The 16,897-nt window shown below is 35.5% G+C and overlaps 1 protein-coding gene across 5 annotated transcripts in view; it reads left to right on the forward strand.

The window, feature by feature from the left end:
- Positions 1-16,897, forward strand: part of LOC132098796 (myotubularin-related protein 5-like) — a 52,345-nt gene that overhangs the window by 10,736 nt on the left and 24,712 nt on the right. For 2 of the 5 annotated variants that reach the window (XM_059504995.1, XM_059504998.1), the window contains exons 2-8: positions 10,010-10,095; positions 10,216-10,353; positions 10,542-10,667; positions 11,710-11,820; positions 12,747-12,800; positions 14,169-14,198; positions 16,604-16,709. In XM_059504995.1, the coding sequence (XP_059360978.1) occupies positions 10,010-10,095; positions 10,216-10,353; positions 10,542-10,667; positions 11,710-11,820; positions 12,747-12,800; positions 14,169-14,198; positions 16,604-16,709 (651 nt within the window). The remainder of the gene's footprint in view (positions 1-10,009; positions 10,096-10,215; positions 10,354-10,541; positions 10,668-11,709; positions 11,821-12,746; positions 12,801-14,168; positions 14,199-16,603; positions 16,710-16,897) is intronic. The other 3 variants (XM_059504996.1, XM_059504997.1, XM_059504999.1) reach the window with 3 other exon arrangements.

Consider the following 16,897-nt stretch of genomic DNA (forward strand, 5'->3'; position numbering starts at 1 on the left):
ATTTAAAGTTTTCTTATTGAATCTTTTAATCCATTATTTTTTAAGTAAATTTAGGAAATTCAAATTCAGTGCCGTTTAATAAGGTAAAATACAGTAAAAACCTTAAAAAATAATTAAATAATAAAATTTATTAAATGTAAAAAATAAACCCTAAATGTTTGATGTGTTTGATATAAATGTTTCTACAGTAAAACAATAATGAACATGTTATAGTAATGATGATAATCATATAATAATACCATATATAATAATCATATCATAATACCATATATATATATATGTATATATGCATATTCTTGTTAGGGCTTGGCTAAAAATATGCAGTATGTGTTTACATTTTGGCAATATTTAAATTTTTAATTATTTATCCATCATTTTGACCAAATAGCCATTCTTTCAATAAAATTAAAAAAGATAAAATACCTTAGAAACGGTGTTAAAAATAAATAAACGTTTGTGTTCCTTAACTACTTTTCAGTAATAAACATAAGAATAAAATGTAATAGTGTTTACCTACATTTACTAAAAGAGCTTAATACATAAAAACTGCCAAACTTATGTGGACAAGGAACTCTTAGAAATGTTCTGAGCTGATTCAGACTTAACACTCTCATAGTTGTCTGTCACATGAGAGTGAGGGTGGCAAGGTGGAAGCTAGTCTACTGATGTCGCATTTAGGAAGCTTAATAGCCAAATAAAAGCTCTTTAAAATCATTGCAATGTTTCTTTCCCAGCCTTAATCGTTGTTAACACAGTGGTTAATGCCTCCGTGTCAGTATGTGTGAAAGTGTTAATCTGTAATCTAAATAAAAATTGATTTATGTCTCATGCTGTGACATTAATTTGAAGCCCATAAGCTCTTTAAGAGTTTTTGGAAAGACCAGTACTTGTCCATTGAAAACCAAAGTGCCTGACTTAAAATATCGAAACCGCAGATCTTTGCATAGAACTCAGACACGAGGTGCACCATGGTTTCATGCGTCTCTGACATTGTCGCTGAGAAAGCAAATCTAAAATGTTGTGGTTCATAAAACTAGCCCCCCCCCCCCCCATTTTGAACAACACCAGAAAGCCACTTTGTATTTCTAGAAGTAATGAGGTGTTGTTTTTTGTAAAAAAAAAAACTAGTGCTCTCTTTAAAATAAAGTGTGTAAATTGTCTTGAGCCCCCGAGTATTTCCTCTATTGAAAAAGCAGCCAAGGCTGAATGCGGTTGTGGGACGGGTTGTTGCTGGCATGCAGGAAGGATGTGAGTTTATTGAAGAGCTTTTCTGCAAAGAAAGAAAAGAAAGCTGCACTCACGGTATCCCAGAGCAACATTTTGGCAGATGCAATGCTCTCAGTGCAAGTCCGCCCTGAATGACCATCGCCAAGAATTTGGGTTTGAAGTAGTATAAGGTGAATTGAGCCATTTTTTTTTTTAAATTTGAAGCAAAGACAGAATGGCCTGACATTCGTTTTGTGACCCTATACTAGGGGTGGGCGATATCTCGATATTTAAAATATATCGAGATATTTTTTTAAACACGATATGGGTTTTGACATATCGTATATATCGATATATTGTTTAATTTAATTCTGATTCCGACACTTTGTTTGTTTGCCTTCTCTGTGCTGTGCTCGCCCCCGCTCGCTCGCCCCCCGCCTCATCGCGTGTACAGAACTAGTCTAAAAAAAAAGGACATCTGGCTCCATTATATGGAGATACTTCGGTTTTAAGGTGTAGGGCGAACAGCAGGCAGATGTCTACTGTAGGGCCCTATGATTTCCACGATGCAGAGAACGCGGACGGAATCGCGGAATCCAGTCATAAAAACGGAATTTACAGTTTAACGCGGAATGTCACAGAATTTGTCAAATTTTTTATGAATTAGTCAAAAGTAGGTCATGCAATTACATCAAATCGCGATATGGACTAATATCTGCAAATATTAACCCGGAAAAGTCTATTTAAATATGAATCATGCATGTTCTGCGTGTCTGTGTTAATGAATGGAGCAGAAGCGCGTCTTCCTTTATTAACGTTATACACACTGAAGCGCGCGTGACGCTCTGGTGATTTCAGCGTCTTTCCTCTCACAAAATAAAGACGTGAACACATGAACAACATCTCCAGAACTGCACTGACAGTCACTTCATGAGCATCTGACGGTTTGATTTGAGTAAAACTAGCTCATATCACATCATAGACTGTAGTATCACATACACAGAATTGTAAAGGTAAACCCGTCAAAATAAAAGTATTTGCCAGAAATCTATTACTATTGTTCAGCAGAATGTACATAGCCCACTACTACTACTATTAAAATGAAACGAACATAATTTTTTAAGGAATAATCACAAAACACTTCTTCCATGTTTTATTTTTAATAGTAAATCCCCTTTGTTTACCAAAAAATAAAGTTTGCTTAATTTTAAATAATTAAAAGATAAATTAAATGATTTGATAACTAGAAAAAAATTTAAATACACAGAATTTCTGAAGGGAAAAAACATTTCACATAAGGCTAATTTAAGAATTTTTTAAAACTACGTAATTAAGTTGTTTTTATGCATTTAAATTAGGGCTGGGACAACGCGTCGAGGTCATCGATGACGTCGACGCAAAAAATACGTCGACGCAAAATATGCGCATCGATTCGTCGACCTGTTTTTATTTCTCTAAAAAACGTTTGCAAAACGTTTACCTTATGTGCGCTGAATATACGCGATGGCCGGATCAACATTCTGTCCAACGTTATATAACCAATCCAGGGGTTTTTCTGCATTGATCTTTTTTTTTGGCGGCTGTCAAAGCCTTATTTGATCGGTGAGTGAAAGTGACAGGGCGCGTACGAGAGAGAGCCCCGGCTGCGCCCGCACTCACAGTCTTCAAACAACACGAGCGCTTCTTGCTCTCTCTCTCCCTTGTGTATATTAATCAAAATCCTTAAACACGATAGAAAAAGGGCGAAACACCAAAGTTTCACGCGCGCTCGCGCATTCACAGTCTTCAAACTACACGAGCGCTGTCTTGCTCTCTCCCTCTCTCCCTCGTGCACGTGCATATTAACCAAAATCATTAGACACGATAGAAAAAGGGCGGAACGCCAAAGTTTCACGTGGAGCATTCGGAGATTTTTTTTTCTCCATGACAGGCTGCTGGCTCCCACTGTTAATTTTTTTTTTTTTTTTTTGGAAAAGCACTCTCTGTATTAGCTTAAAGCCCTCAAGTTTACATTTACATACTGTATTCTTTCAATTGCTCTAAACAAGTATTTTGGGTGACCTTTTTATTGAATGCTAGACATCAAGTTGTTGTTATTTTCATCTGAAAGAACTTTTTTCAGTAAGCTAGGCCCTATGTGTTCAGTAAGCTTGTTTCAGTAAGCTATGTGTTTTCAAGGCTTCAGGGTTTTATTGAATGCTATCTCTATACAAGTGCAAAGTAATGCATTCTTAGTCAGTCTTTTATTTTGTAATTTTAAGAGCAATAAACATATTGCAATGTTAAGGAATTTATGTTTTTTTCATTCAGATATGTAAGTCAACATGTATAAATTGTTAGTAGTCAATTAATGGGGAGATAATCGAAATCAAATCGGTCTAAAGAATTAATCGTTAGATTAATCGATGCATCGAAAAAATATTCGCTAGATTAATCGTTTATCCCAGCCCTAATTTAAATGTTAAATTGCACATGCTAAAACACAGAATTAGGTAACAATAAAACATATGGTGAAGAAAAAAATAAATCGTTTCATAGGGCCCTAAACGTAATATCTGGCATATTTGTTTTTGCAGTAGTTTTTGGGGGGTTATTTTTCCTGTAAAGATATCGAGATATATATCGTATATCGAGATATAGCAAAATATGTCGAGATATATTTTTTGCTCCATATCGCCCAGCCCTACCCTATACTACATAAAAAAATATCTGAACGAAACAGCAGAAACTCTGAATGAGACGCAGATTTACTCTCTGACAGCAGTTGGCGCTCATGAACAGCAATAATATACAGTGTTTCCTGGGTTACCGCTGTAAACAAAGCAGAACTGCTTTTATGAACTCTAATATGCATTGTTCAGAGGCAAGATATAAAGAAAATACCATGTAAACTTTTTTTTAAAGACCGTCAGAGATGCATTCATATAAACTCCTACTCCAACTGTATCGCGATTTGTTAGCATCTTCTACCGATTTGAATCATCACGTATTTAAATCGATTTTCAACCGGCTCGCGGATAATCGTTACATACCTACTTTCAAATCATCCGATGTTCACCTAAACTAAATATAAAATTCAGCAAAAATATTAAACATTGCAACTATTTTCAGCATTGACAATAATACGAAATTTCATAGTATAATCGGTTTCTTGAGCAGCAAATTAGCATATTATAATAAAGGATCATGTGACACTGAAGACTGGAGTAATGATGCTGAAAATTCAGCTTTGCATTGCATCACAGGAGTAAACTCCATTCTAAAATCTCTTAAAACAACAGTTAATTTAAATTGTAGTAATATTTTACAATATTTCCTGTACTATTATCAAATACAACATAGTGGATGATGCATATAATTATATACATTGCAATTCAAATGTTCATGTTTGACAGGTTAGACTGCTTAAAACTCATTTCCGTCATTTAAGCTTTTAGGGCTATTTTGATACAATAATTTAAAAGGTATGTATTGACATACAACACACTTCATGCTCTTAATTATTTATTTTTATAAATCAGTATTTTTAATAATATGTTAAGTCTCCGTTTATTATTTACATGTAGCTTTCTTTCCATTCTTCTTCCCATTTAAATTTTTTTTTTATTAGACATATAATTATTTTTGGGTTACGACCTAACAGTTGAGAACCACTGCTATAGATGGTGGTTGACAACTTCCTGTTTCTGCCCACCTAGCTTGTGTTGTACTGCCTGACACGCTTAACTGTGGCCTCTCAGGTCCTGGCAGCCATGGAGACAAGCTGTTTTGACAATGTGGGGCTCGGGCCATAGGAGCTGGTTGCGGTTTTCTGGTTTTGACACCCTGCCAAGCTTTTCTCTAGAATCTGCTTCGAGCTTCTAAAGAAAATAATTTTAAGACTAGACTGTAGTTAATTCGTGAAAGATTGGCGGGTGACTGAGAACTGTTATAATACGATTCAATCTGTTCTCTTTGCAAGCCAACATACTTGTTTTGTTTTTTTGCCACCCCACCCACATGCGCTAACAGACAGTCGCAACCACGTGGCATGTCAGTATCTTACACAAGCATGATAGTGAATTCCTGTGGTGCACAGGCGCAGTTGCTTAAGAATGCATTTTCTGAATATTAAGGAAGTCGTTATTACTCATGGCCTGACCACGTAGTTTAGTCGTCGTCTCTGTGATTAATGCACGAATGCCACGTTGTTGGCATCCATGCATTAGTTTCCTCATTGAGCTTTGATGGGATCTTGTGATTTCTGTCCCGCAGTGACTGCTGCAGTCGGTCACCAACCTTCGGTTTCACTTCACCTGCTTCAGACTGACTAGCAGGGTGTTGTGACTGTCTCGTGGTTTCTCTCTCAGATCCTGCATAAAGGAGAGAGAAAAATTTCCCTATTAATAACCAGACATTCTACTGAGTCATAGTAGAGCCAGGTAAAGCAGAAGTGGCTTGAAATGTGATCATTCGGGTTGTAGGGAGGCCTTGTCAAACCTTAACACCCTTTAACAGAACTGATGGGTAATGAATATCAATGTATTAAATGAATGGTTGAAACAAAAATAAAATTATATGTAAAATCAAACTCATATGATTTTCATTCTTCCCTAGACCACAGAATAGGGCTTTTCACACTGCGATAATCTCTGGGTTATTGTCATTATGCACGCACACACACACACACACACACACACACACACACACACACACACACACGTATGTGATGGTAATTATTGCATTTGACGAATAACATGTCTTGTATCCAATGTCGACTTGCAAAATGTGTATGTGTACATATTCAAATTGCATAAATATGATTTGAGAGATTTGTAGTTGTGTGTAAGAGCCAGTTTTCATAGTTCAGACCCGTTCATTTCTTTGAACTCTCACCTATAAACAGATTTTAGAGGATTATTTAAGTTCTTTAGAGGCCTCATTAAATAACTATGTGGTGCAGGGGTAAAAGGTCAGGGCTGGTTCGATTCCTGCAAGCGATAGCCCCTGAGTATGGCACTTAACCCCAGGTTGCTTTCGGGGATTGTACTTGTAATAAGTTCACGGTGCTCTTCTGTGGCGACAAATAAAAGACGACAAAGCAGATTTAGATTTTGATTCACTAACAGCTGAGCATTGCCTTCTATCTGAACAAGCATGCTTTGTCCAGGTTTCATATGTCCAGATCCGTCTTGTGGGATTATCCAAGCGCATTCCCCATGTCCATGTACTGTACGACCCCATTCAAGAGCCAAAATTTCAGGTGCTTGGTTTTTGGTATTCTGGTCCAGCAAACCAGGTGGTTTGAGAAACCTTCACGGTTTATGTGGCCTCCATAAAATCCCACCGACCCCATTTTTCTTTGTCAGATCTTATAAGGTTCTTAGAATCCAACTGGCTGTGGGTTTGTCCTTAACTCGTTTGTTTTGAATCCAAGCTTTTTGTTTTGCGGGAATTCTCTGGTTTCTCCAAAGCCTTGCATGCAACATTCCTATTTTTACATTTTGGCTTTAAATGTATTTTAAATTGTATTTGTTGATAACTTTCACAGTGTTCCCCTTGGGAGAATACTTGTCTCGTTTGCTGACTCAGCTGTTATCTGGGACCACCGGAGTTCTGAAATCGGAATGCCATGGTATGCTGGAATCGGCATTCGTGAATTAGTGTTTGGAGAACACTGTGCCTGTTTGTGCTCGGACGTCTCTTTTTCTCCTTCACTCATCTAGTCGTTTTCACTCCCATTCTAAGATAGCGAAAAAGTAGGAGGGGTGGAAACGAAAGCGAGTTTTAGATTTCCCAACACGTTGGAGTCCTCTGAAATCAGTTTGATGTTGGCACGCAGATTCTGGCTCAGATTCATTTGTTGGCTGCTTGTCTTGATTTTTTTTCTTCTTTTTTTGCAAAGGAAAACGAAACTAATCCTGACGCTCTTACCTTGCAGCGATAACGTCAGTTTCACTAAATGGGGTTGAGTGTAGAGTGGAAGCGTTGCCAGAACTGAATATGAATATTACCTGAAGTTGGTGCATTTCTTCTGCACCAGCCATCTTTATCTTTTTCTCTGGAGACAAAGAACGCCTTCCAAAGATCATTTCCACAACAGGCTAATTTTGGCAGCGTACAGTGTTGTAAATAGGATCTATTGTGGTGCCTGTGTTTGGGACCCGCTCCAGATTGCCTCCAGGTATTATTTTGCCTGTAATGCAGTAGAATTGCACCTGGAGTCTTTCCTTTTTAAACTGTACCAAAAAGGGCTTTTACCACCCAGTTGGTCTAGATTGTGAGGAAATAAATGAATGTTCTTGGAAAACCTGAATCAGGTAATTTTTTTTTTTTTTTTTTACATTTTATTTTGTTTTTCTATTATTTGTTTTATTTTTAAGAATTTAATTATTATGTTATCCATATTTATATATTAATTTCCCATAATTTCATGTAAATTTAGTTGAAATTAATACAAAGTAATGGAAGTTAAAATTAAAGTTCTGTATTCAGCATTCTGTTTTAGTATTTCTTTAGCTGGAAATTGCCTTTTTTTTTCTCTGTAAAATGATAATAAATGATAATTTATTGAAAAATGCAAGGAATTCCTTGGTCAGAATGTGTAGGATTTGTTTTAATAATGTTATTAATATGAATAAAATTACTACTGTCCACTTGTCCCGTGAAGTCATCTGCATCAGTGTTTGAGTTTCTGTTGATATTTGTTGTCTAACTTTCAATGGCTAGTAGGTTTTTTTAGGGAGAGGTTTTATTCCAAATCCAGACTTGTTTGATGACACCCAAGCTGCACGTACCAACATTTATTTTATTTCCCACAATGCATAATTTATTTATGGCTCACCTGGATCGCTCCCGAGTAAACATGACACTCTTCATGAGCCCATGCAAGGAGGAAGGTGTGGCCGTTCACACCTCCATTTATTTTAACCCCACACACGCAGGGTTAGGGGAAATCCAGTGTCTGAAAATGTGTTTTTTTTTTTTTGGTCCTTGATTTTGTGAGTTTTAAAATTCTAATGACTTTTTTACATTTTATTTATTTATTTATTTATTTCCAGCTGCAGAACAGTTGAGAGTGATGCATTCAGGTTGTATAAAATAAAATGAAACAGTAAAATTAATTTAAATTAAAAGTGTTATTACAATAAAATAATAATAATTATGAAATGACAATAATGGTGTATTATTATTATTTTATTTTGTATTATATTATAAATCGTATTATAATGTTAAAGATAATCTTCCAGAAGGTTTGAGAAATTCTTCTAATAATAAAAAAAGAATAATAATTATTAATGTAAAAAAAATTTTTAGGTGTGAGAAATGTATAATTTTACGTTTTATTTCATTTTGTAACGTCGTGTTTATTTAATTTAATTTTTTTAAATATTATTTTATGATTAAATTTTCCACTCTTTCATGGGAAATGAACGGAAATAAAATGTTAACAGCATTCATGCAAATTGAAAATTTGGGTCAAAGAATGGGAAGTTCTATGTTTAGTTCAAATTTTTTTGAAAATTGTTCAGATAAGTGAGCCATGACCTAAGCTTAAAAAAAGTGTGCATTTTTAAACTTTGACCTTTGTCCTTTACTCAAAAAGAGGGCTTTTCTTGGATAAGGCTTCGGTTTGACACCTAAAGTCTTTTCCTGCTGGTCATCGTGCCGTCAGCACAGGGACTGGACACTAACTCATTTATTCTGGGTGAAGTGGGACAGCTATCTAAATGAACTCAGGCTCAAATCCCATGATTCCTCTGTGCAATAAGAGCACTCTCTAACTGACACAAACCATCCTTGTGTTCAGCTCAGTCAATCGTTTGTGTGTGTGCGTGCGTGTGTATGCAGTTGTGCACATTATCTGATAAGATGTTCAGAGGCAGAATTCCTGAATGATGGTCTTTGGAGTGCTGTCAGAGCTCTACATTAGAGCATCCAGCCCTGCAAGATGATTTAATTTGTGTGCGCCTTTCCTGATTTGTATGTCAGGTCTTGGGAGACGTCCCAGTCATGGTTTTGTATGGTTTTGTTTGCCTAATGAAGCCTAGGCAGGTGCTGTTCTTTTTCTCCTCTCCTTTTGTGACATTCTCAACTCTTACTTACACTGTATTAACCTGCTTTATACTTCAAAACGCTGAAATGTCATATTCATTTTCTATAATATATAGTTTTTTCTTATATTATTTGTTTGGTGGTTTGTTCTTAATTTCTTGTTTTTTGTTTTGTTTGCTTTATCATCTTTTTTATATAATTTTGTGCTTTATCTTGTTATTTTTATTTTATTACTTCATACAGCTTCAAACGGAAATGTTTTGTTGTTTTTTATTTGTTTCACTTTTTGTTGGTTTCTTTTTAGTTTTTTTTTTTACTGTATAATTGTGTGCTTTTTCATATTTTATTTTTATTTTGATTGTTTTTATTTTATTACTTCATACAGTCTGTGTGATGCAACCAAAATGTTTTATTTTCGGTTTTAATTAGTTTGTTTCTTTTTCGTTTTATTTTTTGTTGGTTTGTTTTGTTTGCTTTATCATATTTTCTTTTCTTTTCTTTTTGAAGTTTTAAGTAATTTCAAAGGCATTTTAATGTAAGGTTATGAAAACAGAGCTTTTTCTACCCAGAATATTGTGCTTCGATGAATCATGCACAAAACAAATAGAGACATTAAGGAATTAAATTTGATTTGAAATTACTAATTAACAATGCCTAAAATAAAGCTTAAAATACAAAGGTCAGGAAGTACTCGTCAGATTTGCAAAGCTTTACATGAGCTGCTTTTAGTCCATTTATCCTTTTGTTTCTGTTTTTTTTCTATGTATAGGAGGTAGTGAGGGTCAAGGCCAGATTCTCCAGCGTTTCCCAGAGAAGGACTGGGAAGATAACCCCTTTCCTCAAGGCCTTGAGCTGGTAAGCCCATCATAAACAAACACAGAGGATATCCCAGAATTTACAGATTTATCCAACAAAACTGAATGATTCTGGCAGTGTTTTCATAGGATCTGATTAATCTTGCGGCGTCTCTTTCAGTTCTGTCAGCCTAGTGGATGGCAGCTGGATCCAGAGAGAAAGCCTCCGTCTTTCTTTGTGTCCGTTCTCACAGACATCAACTCCGAGAGGCATTACTGCGCCTGCTTCACCTTCTGGGAGTGCGTGGAGAACCCGCAGGTTTGTGCCGAGCATGTGCAGAAATTAGACAACAGGATACAACGGTGCTAATGGTTGGCGTGATCTACTGCTGTGTTAAAATGGATTATGGTGGTTGAGGAATCGCTTTTTTTTAGATTGGCCGTCTAGTGTTTAAGTGATTTGAAGTGTAGTAATTCTAGGGTGTTTTATTTGTTGTGTGTGTTCAGCTCCAGAAAGGAGAGCCCAGTGAGGCTGATGAAGATGAGAGTCCAGACGTGCTCCAGCCCGCTCAACTGTACGCTCCTAAAAGCCTGGTCCTCGTGTCCCGCTTGGACCACACAGAGGTCTTTAGGGTAAGAGAGACACACAAAGTTGCAGGCGACAGAATCTTAAACAAGTCAGGGCTCAATAGTAATGTTTTAAGGCTTCTATTTTTTCTGATCTTTTCAAGGCCGAATATATAACATTTTCATATAACCAAAAATATTTAAACAATTATATTAATGTTTTAAAATATCTCACTCACCCTGATCATATAGAAGACCCACATTTTATTTATGAGGAAAAAAACTTTTCTATATAATAAATAATAAACACTTTCAGGATATAGTGTTTTACACATGTTCCAGTCATGTTGAGCCAATGCAGGTTCGAATCCAGCCTGTGGTTTGTCATTCTGATTCTGATCATTTCCTGTCCTGTCTCAATCTATTAAAAAATGGCAATAAAGGTATGATGTTATTACAAAACCCGATTCCCAAAAAGTTGGGACACTGTGCAAATTGAGAATAAAAACAGAATGCCACGATGTGGAAGTTTCAAATTTTTATATTTTATTCAGAATACAACATAGATGACATATCAAATGTTTAAACTGAGAAAATGTATCATTTTAAGGAAAAAATAAGTTGATTTTGAAATTCATGGCATCAACACATCTCAAAAAAGTTGGGACAAGGCCATATTTACCACTTTGTGGCATCAGGGAATTGGTGATCCTCTGCCAATCTTGACTTCTGAGAGACACTGCCATTCTGAGAGGCTCTTTTTATACCCAATCATGTTGCCAATTGACTTAATGAGTTGCAAATTGGTCCTCCTGCTGTTCCTTATATGCATATTTAACTTTTCCGGCCTCTTATTGCTACTTGGAATGTGTAGCTCTCATGAAATCCAAAATAAGCCAATATTTGGCATAACATTTCAGAATGTCTCACTTTCAACATTTGATATGTTATCTATATTCTATTGTGAATAAAATATATAAGTTTATGAGATTTGTAAATTATTCCATTCCTTTTTTACTAACAATTTCTACAGTGTTACAACTTTTTTGGAATCGGTTTGTAGATTTTCCTGTATTTAAACTCAGTCTTGTGTCTCTTTACTCTGCAGAACTGCTTGAGTCTCATCTATACCGTTCATGTGGATGGCCTCACCGTTCCTATGGAAACGGTGATTGGAAACCTTCTCACCTGCGTCATTCCTTTAGCTGGAGGCTCTCAGGTGAGAAATGCGCACAGTCTACCATGTTATTATTTTTATTTTTTCAACACAGACCTTCATTACCTATGGATAAATCAGTGTTTTTTGTAGTAACTTACAGTGATGGAGAAATTAGTTTTTATGTCATCTGGAAGTTTTTAGATCCAGTCTCCACCAGAAACGCTCCTGTCAGTTTTGTGTTCTGTGCGCGACTCAAATGCTCCTTCTGTCTTGTCAGAAAGTGATAAGACTTTCAATTTTATGGATGTCACCATCTTTGATTTTACTTTGGTCATTGTTGCTGTTGTAACTGGTAAGGAATACAGGCTCGACTCCCGTTGCACGTTCATACAGACAGTTTCCGAGAAGCTACTGTAAGTTGCAGTGTGAACATGACATTTCAAAACTTGCATATGTAAGCAAATGTGGTTTTCAATCCCAAAAACTGACAGTGTGAATGTAGCCTAAATGAAAATGATAACTGTTGCCTTGGCAGCTAGCTGAAATGTTTTTTATAGTGTATTTTATTTAAATTAACGTTGAAAAAATAAAAAGGGCTCAAAAAATAAAACCATAAAAGTGGAGTATATGACGGATGCACTGTATTCTGAGAGCTCTGAAGTCATATGATTACTTTATCTGAAGATGGTGCTAAATTTAAATATGTATTCTCTGAAAATCATTCTTTTTTTGGAGATTGACAGTAAAATCCCTATTAATTTTTATTATTAAAAAAAAGTGGGCAGTTTCGCTTTTGTGTTCCATGGAACCAAGCCTTCGGGTAATAAAATGAGTTTCATTTTTGAGTGAACTAGCGCTTTAAGTATGATTGGTTTCTGTTTAACATGCTCACATCTTCTCATATTCTCAAGTTGACGTGCAGTTTTTGTGTTACAACCAAATGATTCCCTTCCCTGAAGTGTAAACCTGACTCCCTTGTGTTCCAGATAAATGACCCCCCTCTTTGTAGTTTAACTGACTGGCTGCTGGGTTGTTTCCAGGTAACATTTACCTTTGAGCAGCTTCAACCAATCAACTCATTTGTGATTCTGCCTGACAATCAATCAGTCAATAAATCAGTCGATCTATGCTTTGCATTTCTCAGTCATTTGAAATCAATGCTGCTCATGAGAATCAACAGTGCGCCTTATTTCTGTCTGATTCTTTGGCTTCAATCAGTTGCACCTGAAATACATCAAACTGATTTTTTTTGGTGGCAGTTTTTTTCATCTGCTTATTGATGATTTTATGGGACAGTGCACAAATAAACACTTAAGCGCACACACACTTACACACAGAGGCTTATGGGGCTGGTGTTTGTGTCCTGGGTCTGGTTGGCGTGGCCTGAACATATGGGCTGGGACGGTGGCAGATGGCGTTTAAGCATACTGCCGTGTGTATGAATGACACGCGAAAGCTTCAGTGCCGTCTTGATTGTTTTGCTTATCTTCTGTGAATTGGAAAGGCAGTGTTTTGTGTGTAACATATATTAATGCTTTCAGTTTGAAAATTAGGTTGATTGTGACCTTTTAAATGATGATTATATTCTCATTCTACAATTTTTGCATTTTAAAGATAAAATAAAATAAAAAAAAAAAAAAAAAAAAAATATATATATATATATATATATATATATATATATATATATATATATATATATATATATATATATATATATATATATATAATTGAATATATACAAATATTTTAACTGTATTTTAGTTATTGATTTAAAGATTTATCTCATAATCTGCTTGCAATAATTAAGGCCATATTATGGTTCGGTAAAACACTACCTTTTTAGCAATATAATATCAAACATAAAAAAGGTGACTTTTTATTTATAATATTTATAATTTTAGCCCTAATAACCATTCATTACTCACAATAGTTTGGGCTTTAAAATTGGTTTTAAAATACTTAATGTGTAGCATTTTTCTGTATTGGTACTGAGAATCCATAGAGTCTTCGTTATTTTGGACTTCCTGAAGGGCAGTGTTTTATTGTCCTTGACCCATGACTGCACTGCCAAGAAAAACACGTCGGTTTATTTTCCCAGTTGCAAGATAATCCATATCGAACGGCCATACCAGAAGTCATCAGTGTAATTTCTAATATGTTATGCAATTCAGAAATTCCCATGCCTCACTTTGTTTCAGTAAGGGTGTTGCCTGTTCATATGACAGCCATATATTCTTTGCCCTCACAGCTGTTTTATCATCACAACCATCATTTCATTATGCATCTTGTCATGTATTTCCTTGTTTGCTTTCTGCTGTTTTTTTGCTCTTTTTTTTTTTTTTTTGTAATGTCTCTCAATTTTGGTGTCTAATGGTTTGTGTTTTGTGTTGCTGTTTGTGCTAATCTAGCCGGGCCAGGACGACAGAGAGGAGAGCTCGGTACGCTCTGTTTGATTTCGTTCAGCTCTTTCTCTCACTGTCAGTCTTGCTAACCCCTTTGTCTTGCTCCACCAAAAGACAAACTCAGCATCAGGGGAATCAATTAGATCACATCAATTATGATCAGAATTGATTCAATATGTGACTAACAGTTGGAATAGTTCCATAGTATGGAAATGTTTTTCCAGCATCACTCCTCTCATGTTACTGTGTCTGTTAAAGGCATGTGCTACAGTTTCCTGCACTAGCTCAAGATCAAGGCTGTGGAGGCCTTAATGGGACACCATACTAACATGTACAGTTATTAGCAAAGCATCGGAGCTGTGTTTTGCCAGAAGCATTGTAAGCTTTAAGTTGATGGTAAAGACTGTGGATGCCAATGGCTTTTAATCTTCAGTGATTAACTTAGACTTGCGATGCTTTTGGGAAATGCAGCCCAGGATGGTAAACTAATAAAGCTGATTTAATGTGTTTTTGTCCCCTTTGAATTTTTTTTGTTTTTCTATTTTAACAGCTGTACATTAAGGAAAATGAGTCCTTTGATAAGGGTTAAATGAATGAATAAATAAATCTATTAATTTATTTTTAGTTTAAAAAGGTCAGAAGATAAAAAAAATATTATATAAAATAGGATTAAAAAAAATAGGAATAATATAAAATATAAAATAAATACCTAAAAATATGTTATTGTATTTTAGTTTTTTTAAGTTTGTAATGTTTTTAAATATATTTTTGTTTAAAAAATTAAAAAATTAGCCCATTTAAAATAACATTTAACAAATGTGAACATTAAAATGTTTAAAAAAATAAAAAAAAAAATAAATATATATATATATATATATATATAAATTCAGAGCATTTTGAAACTATTATATATATATATATATATATATATATATATATATATATATATATATATATATATATAAATTCAGAGCATTTTGAAACTATTATATATATATATATATATATATATATATATATATATATATATATATATATATATATATATATATATATATATATATATATATATATATATATATTTATATATATATGTATGTATATATGTATGTATATATATTTGGATATTATATTATATTATATATTGCAAAAATGTTGTTCTTCATTAGCCGCTTTCACACAGCACGTCGGACCCGGCACATTGCCGGGTCGCCTTCTGTATGAAAGCAACCACGTCCCGGGATTGATTCCGGCATTAAACCCGGGTTGGGGACCTAGTAACATTGCCGGGTTCAATCTCGGGACGAGTGCTGTGTGAACAAAAGCCAGATCTAATGCCGTGTCGAAGTGATGAAGCGCGTTATCGCGCTGCTCTTTTACCGTCTGTTTTGAAGGAAGATCAACGTTCACGACAAATATGTGCAAACTGTTATGAAGCAGAGATCAGTTAGTTCCTCACTTTCAGCGCTGACGCCGAGATCGTTCGCTTTTTTTTACACACCGTAAAAAAGGATAAAAATTCGCATTGCATGGCATTTCTATATTCATTTAAGAAGGGAATATTAAGTGCACAGTAATTGCAGTTCTCTTAATCATCATTAATGCTTGATTGCAAATGACGCTTCTGTGCATTTCCATACATTATCACTTTGGATTGGGCCTGTCATGAGGTTTCATCACAGCAAGCATTTTAGGACGGTCTATAAAATGCACGCGCTCCAATGCAAGGCTGTTAAACTCTTGTGCGCTGTGGCTGTTTGAAGTGATGACATCACACCCTGCTGTCGTTCAACAGCAACCTCTTTACTTCCTGTACTGATATGACTTTTACTCTATAAGGCCTGGTTTCTTGACACTTACTGACCTCACCTCTGCCTGAATTAACTGTCCTAAAATGGGCATAAACAACAGTATATGTTTGGTTGCGTGGAAGATTCTGGACTAATTATAACTGTATAACCTGAATGACTTCCCTTCGCCGATTGCCTGCTGTCTTAATGAATGTTTACTGTCTTATTATTCACAGCTAATGTTTGACAATGTCATGGCATTTGCAATTATTATACAATTTTTGTATGACAGTGCCTTATATTTATAATGCAAAACATTTTATTAATCACCTCATAGTCCTGGAAATTCATATTTTGCATACATTGAGTTCCTTGCCGATGATCTTAACAGCAAATGTTCATAAATATTTCTTCTGTAACTTTCAAAAAAAAAAAAACATTGATCAGTGAATGGCTTCGATTTCCTTTTTTTCTTCTGAATAACCTCCTGTCTTCAGCTCACCACATGACCAGCCTGCCGCGCACACATTAATTTGTCCCATAATGCCGTGGTGTTGGATGGAGTCATTTTCTCTTATCATCTCACAACCTTTCTTCCCCTTCCCCTTTATCTGTATCTTTCTATTCTCACTCTTCTTTCTGTCTCTGCAGAGGACCATAACGCTCGGCGCGGGCGACAGACAAGTTATCCAGACACCCATAAACGACTCCCTGCCTGTGAGCGGCTGCAGCGTGGCCCAGCTTTTCAGACAGCTTGGTAAGCCAATCAGCAGCAGGCTTAGGTGCTAAACAGCAAATCAGCTTCATTAAAACAGCAATAGTTGGTGTCAAGTGTCAGATGTGGTCGGTGTAATCTCCACCTCGTGTTGTTAAATAAATAACAGAGGAAGTGGGGCTGATATTTTTAGGCTAAGCTGACCTCTCTCTCTATCTCTATCTCTGTTT

This window comes from Carassius carassius, chromosome 22 (genome assembly GCF_963082965.1).
Source record: "Carassius carassius chromosome 22, fCarCar2.1, whole genome shotgun sequence".
Classification (NCBI taxonomy): domain Eukaryota; kingdom Metazoa; phylum Chordata; class Actinopteri; order Cypriniformes; family Cyprinidae; genus Carassius; species Carassius carassius.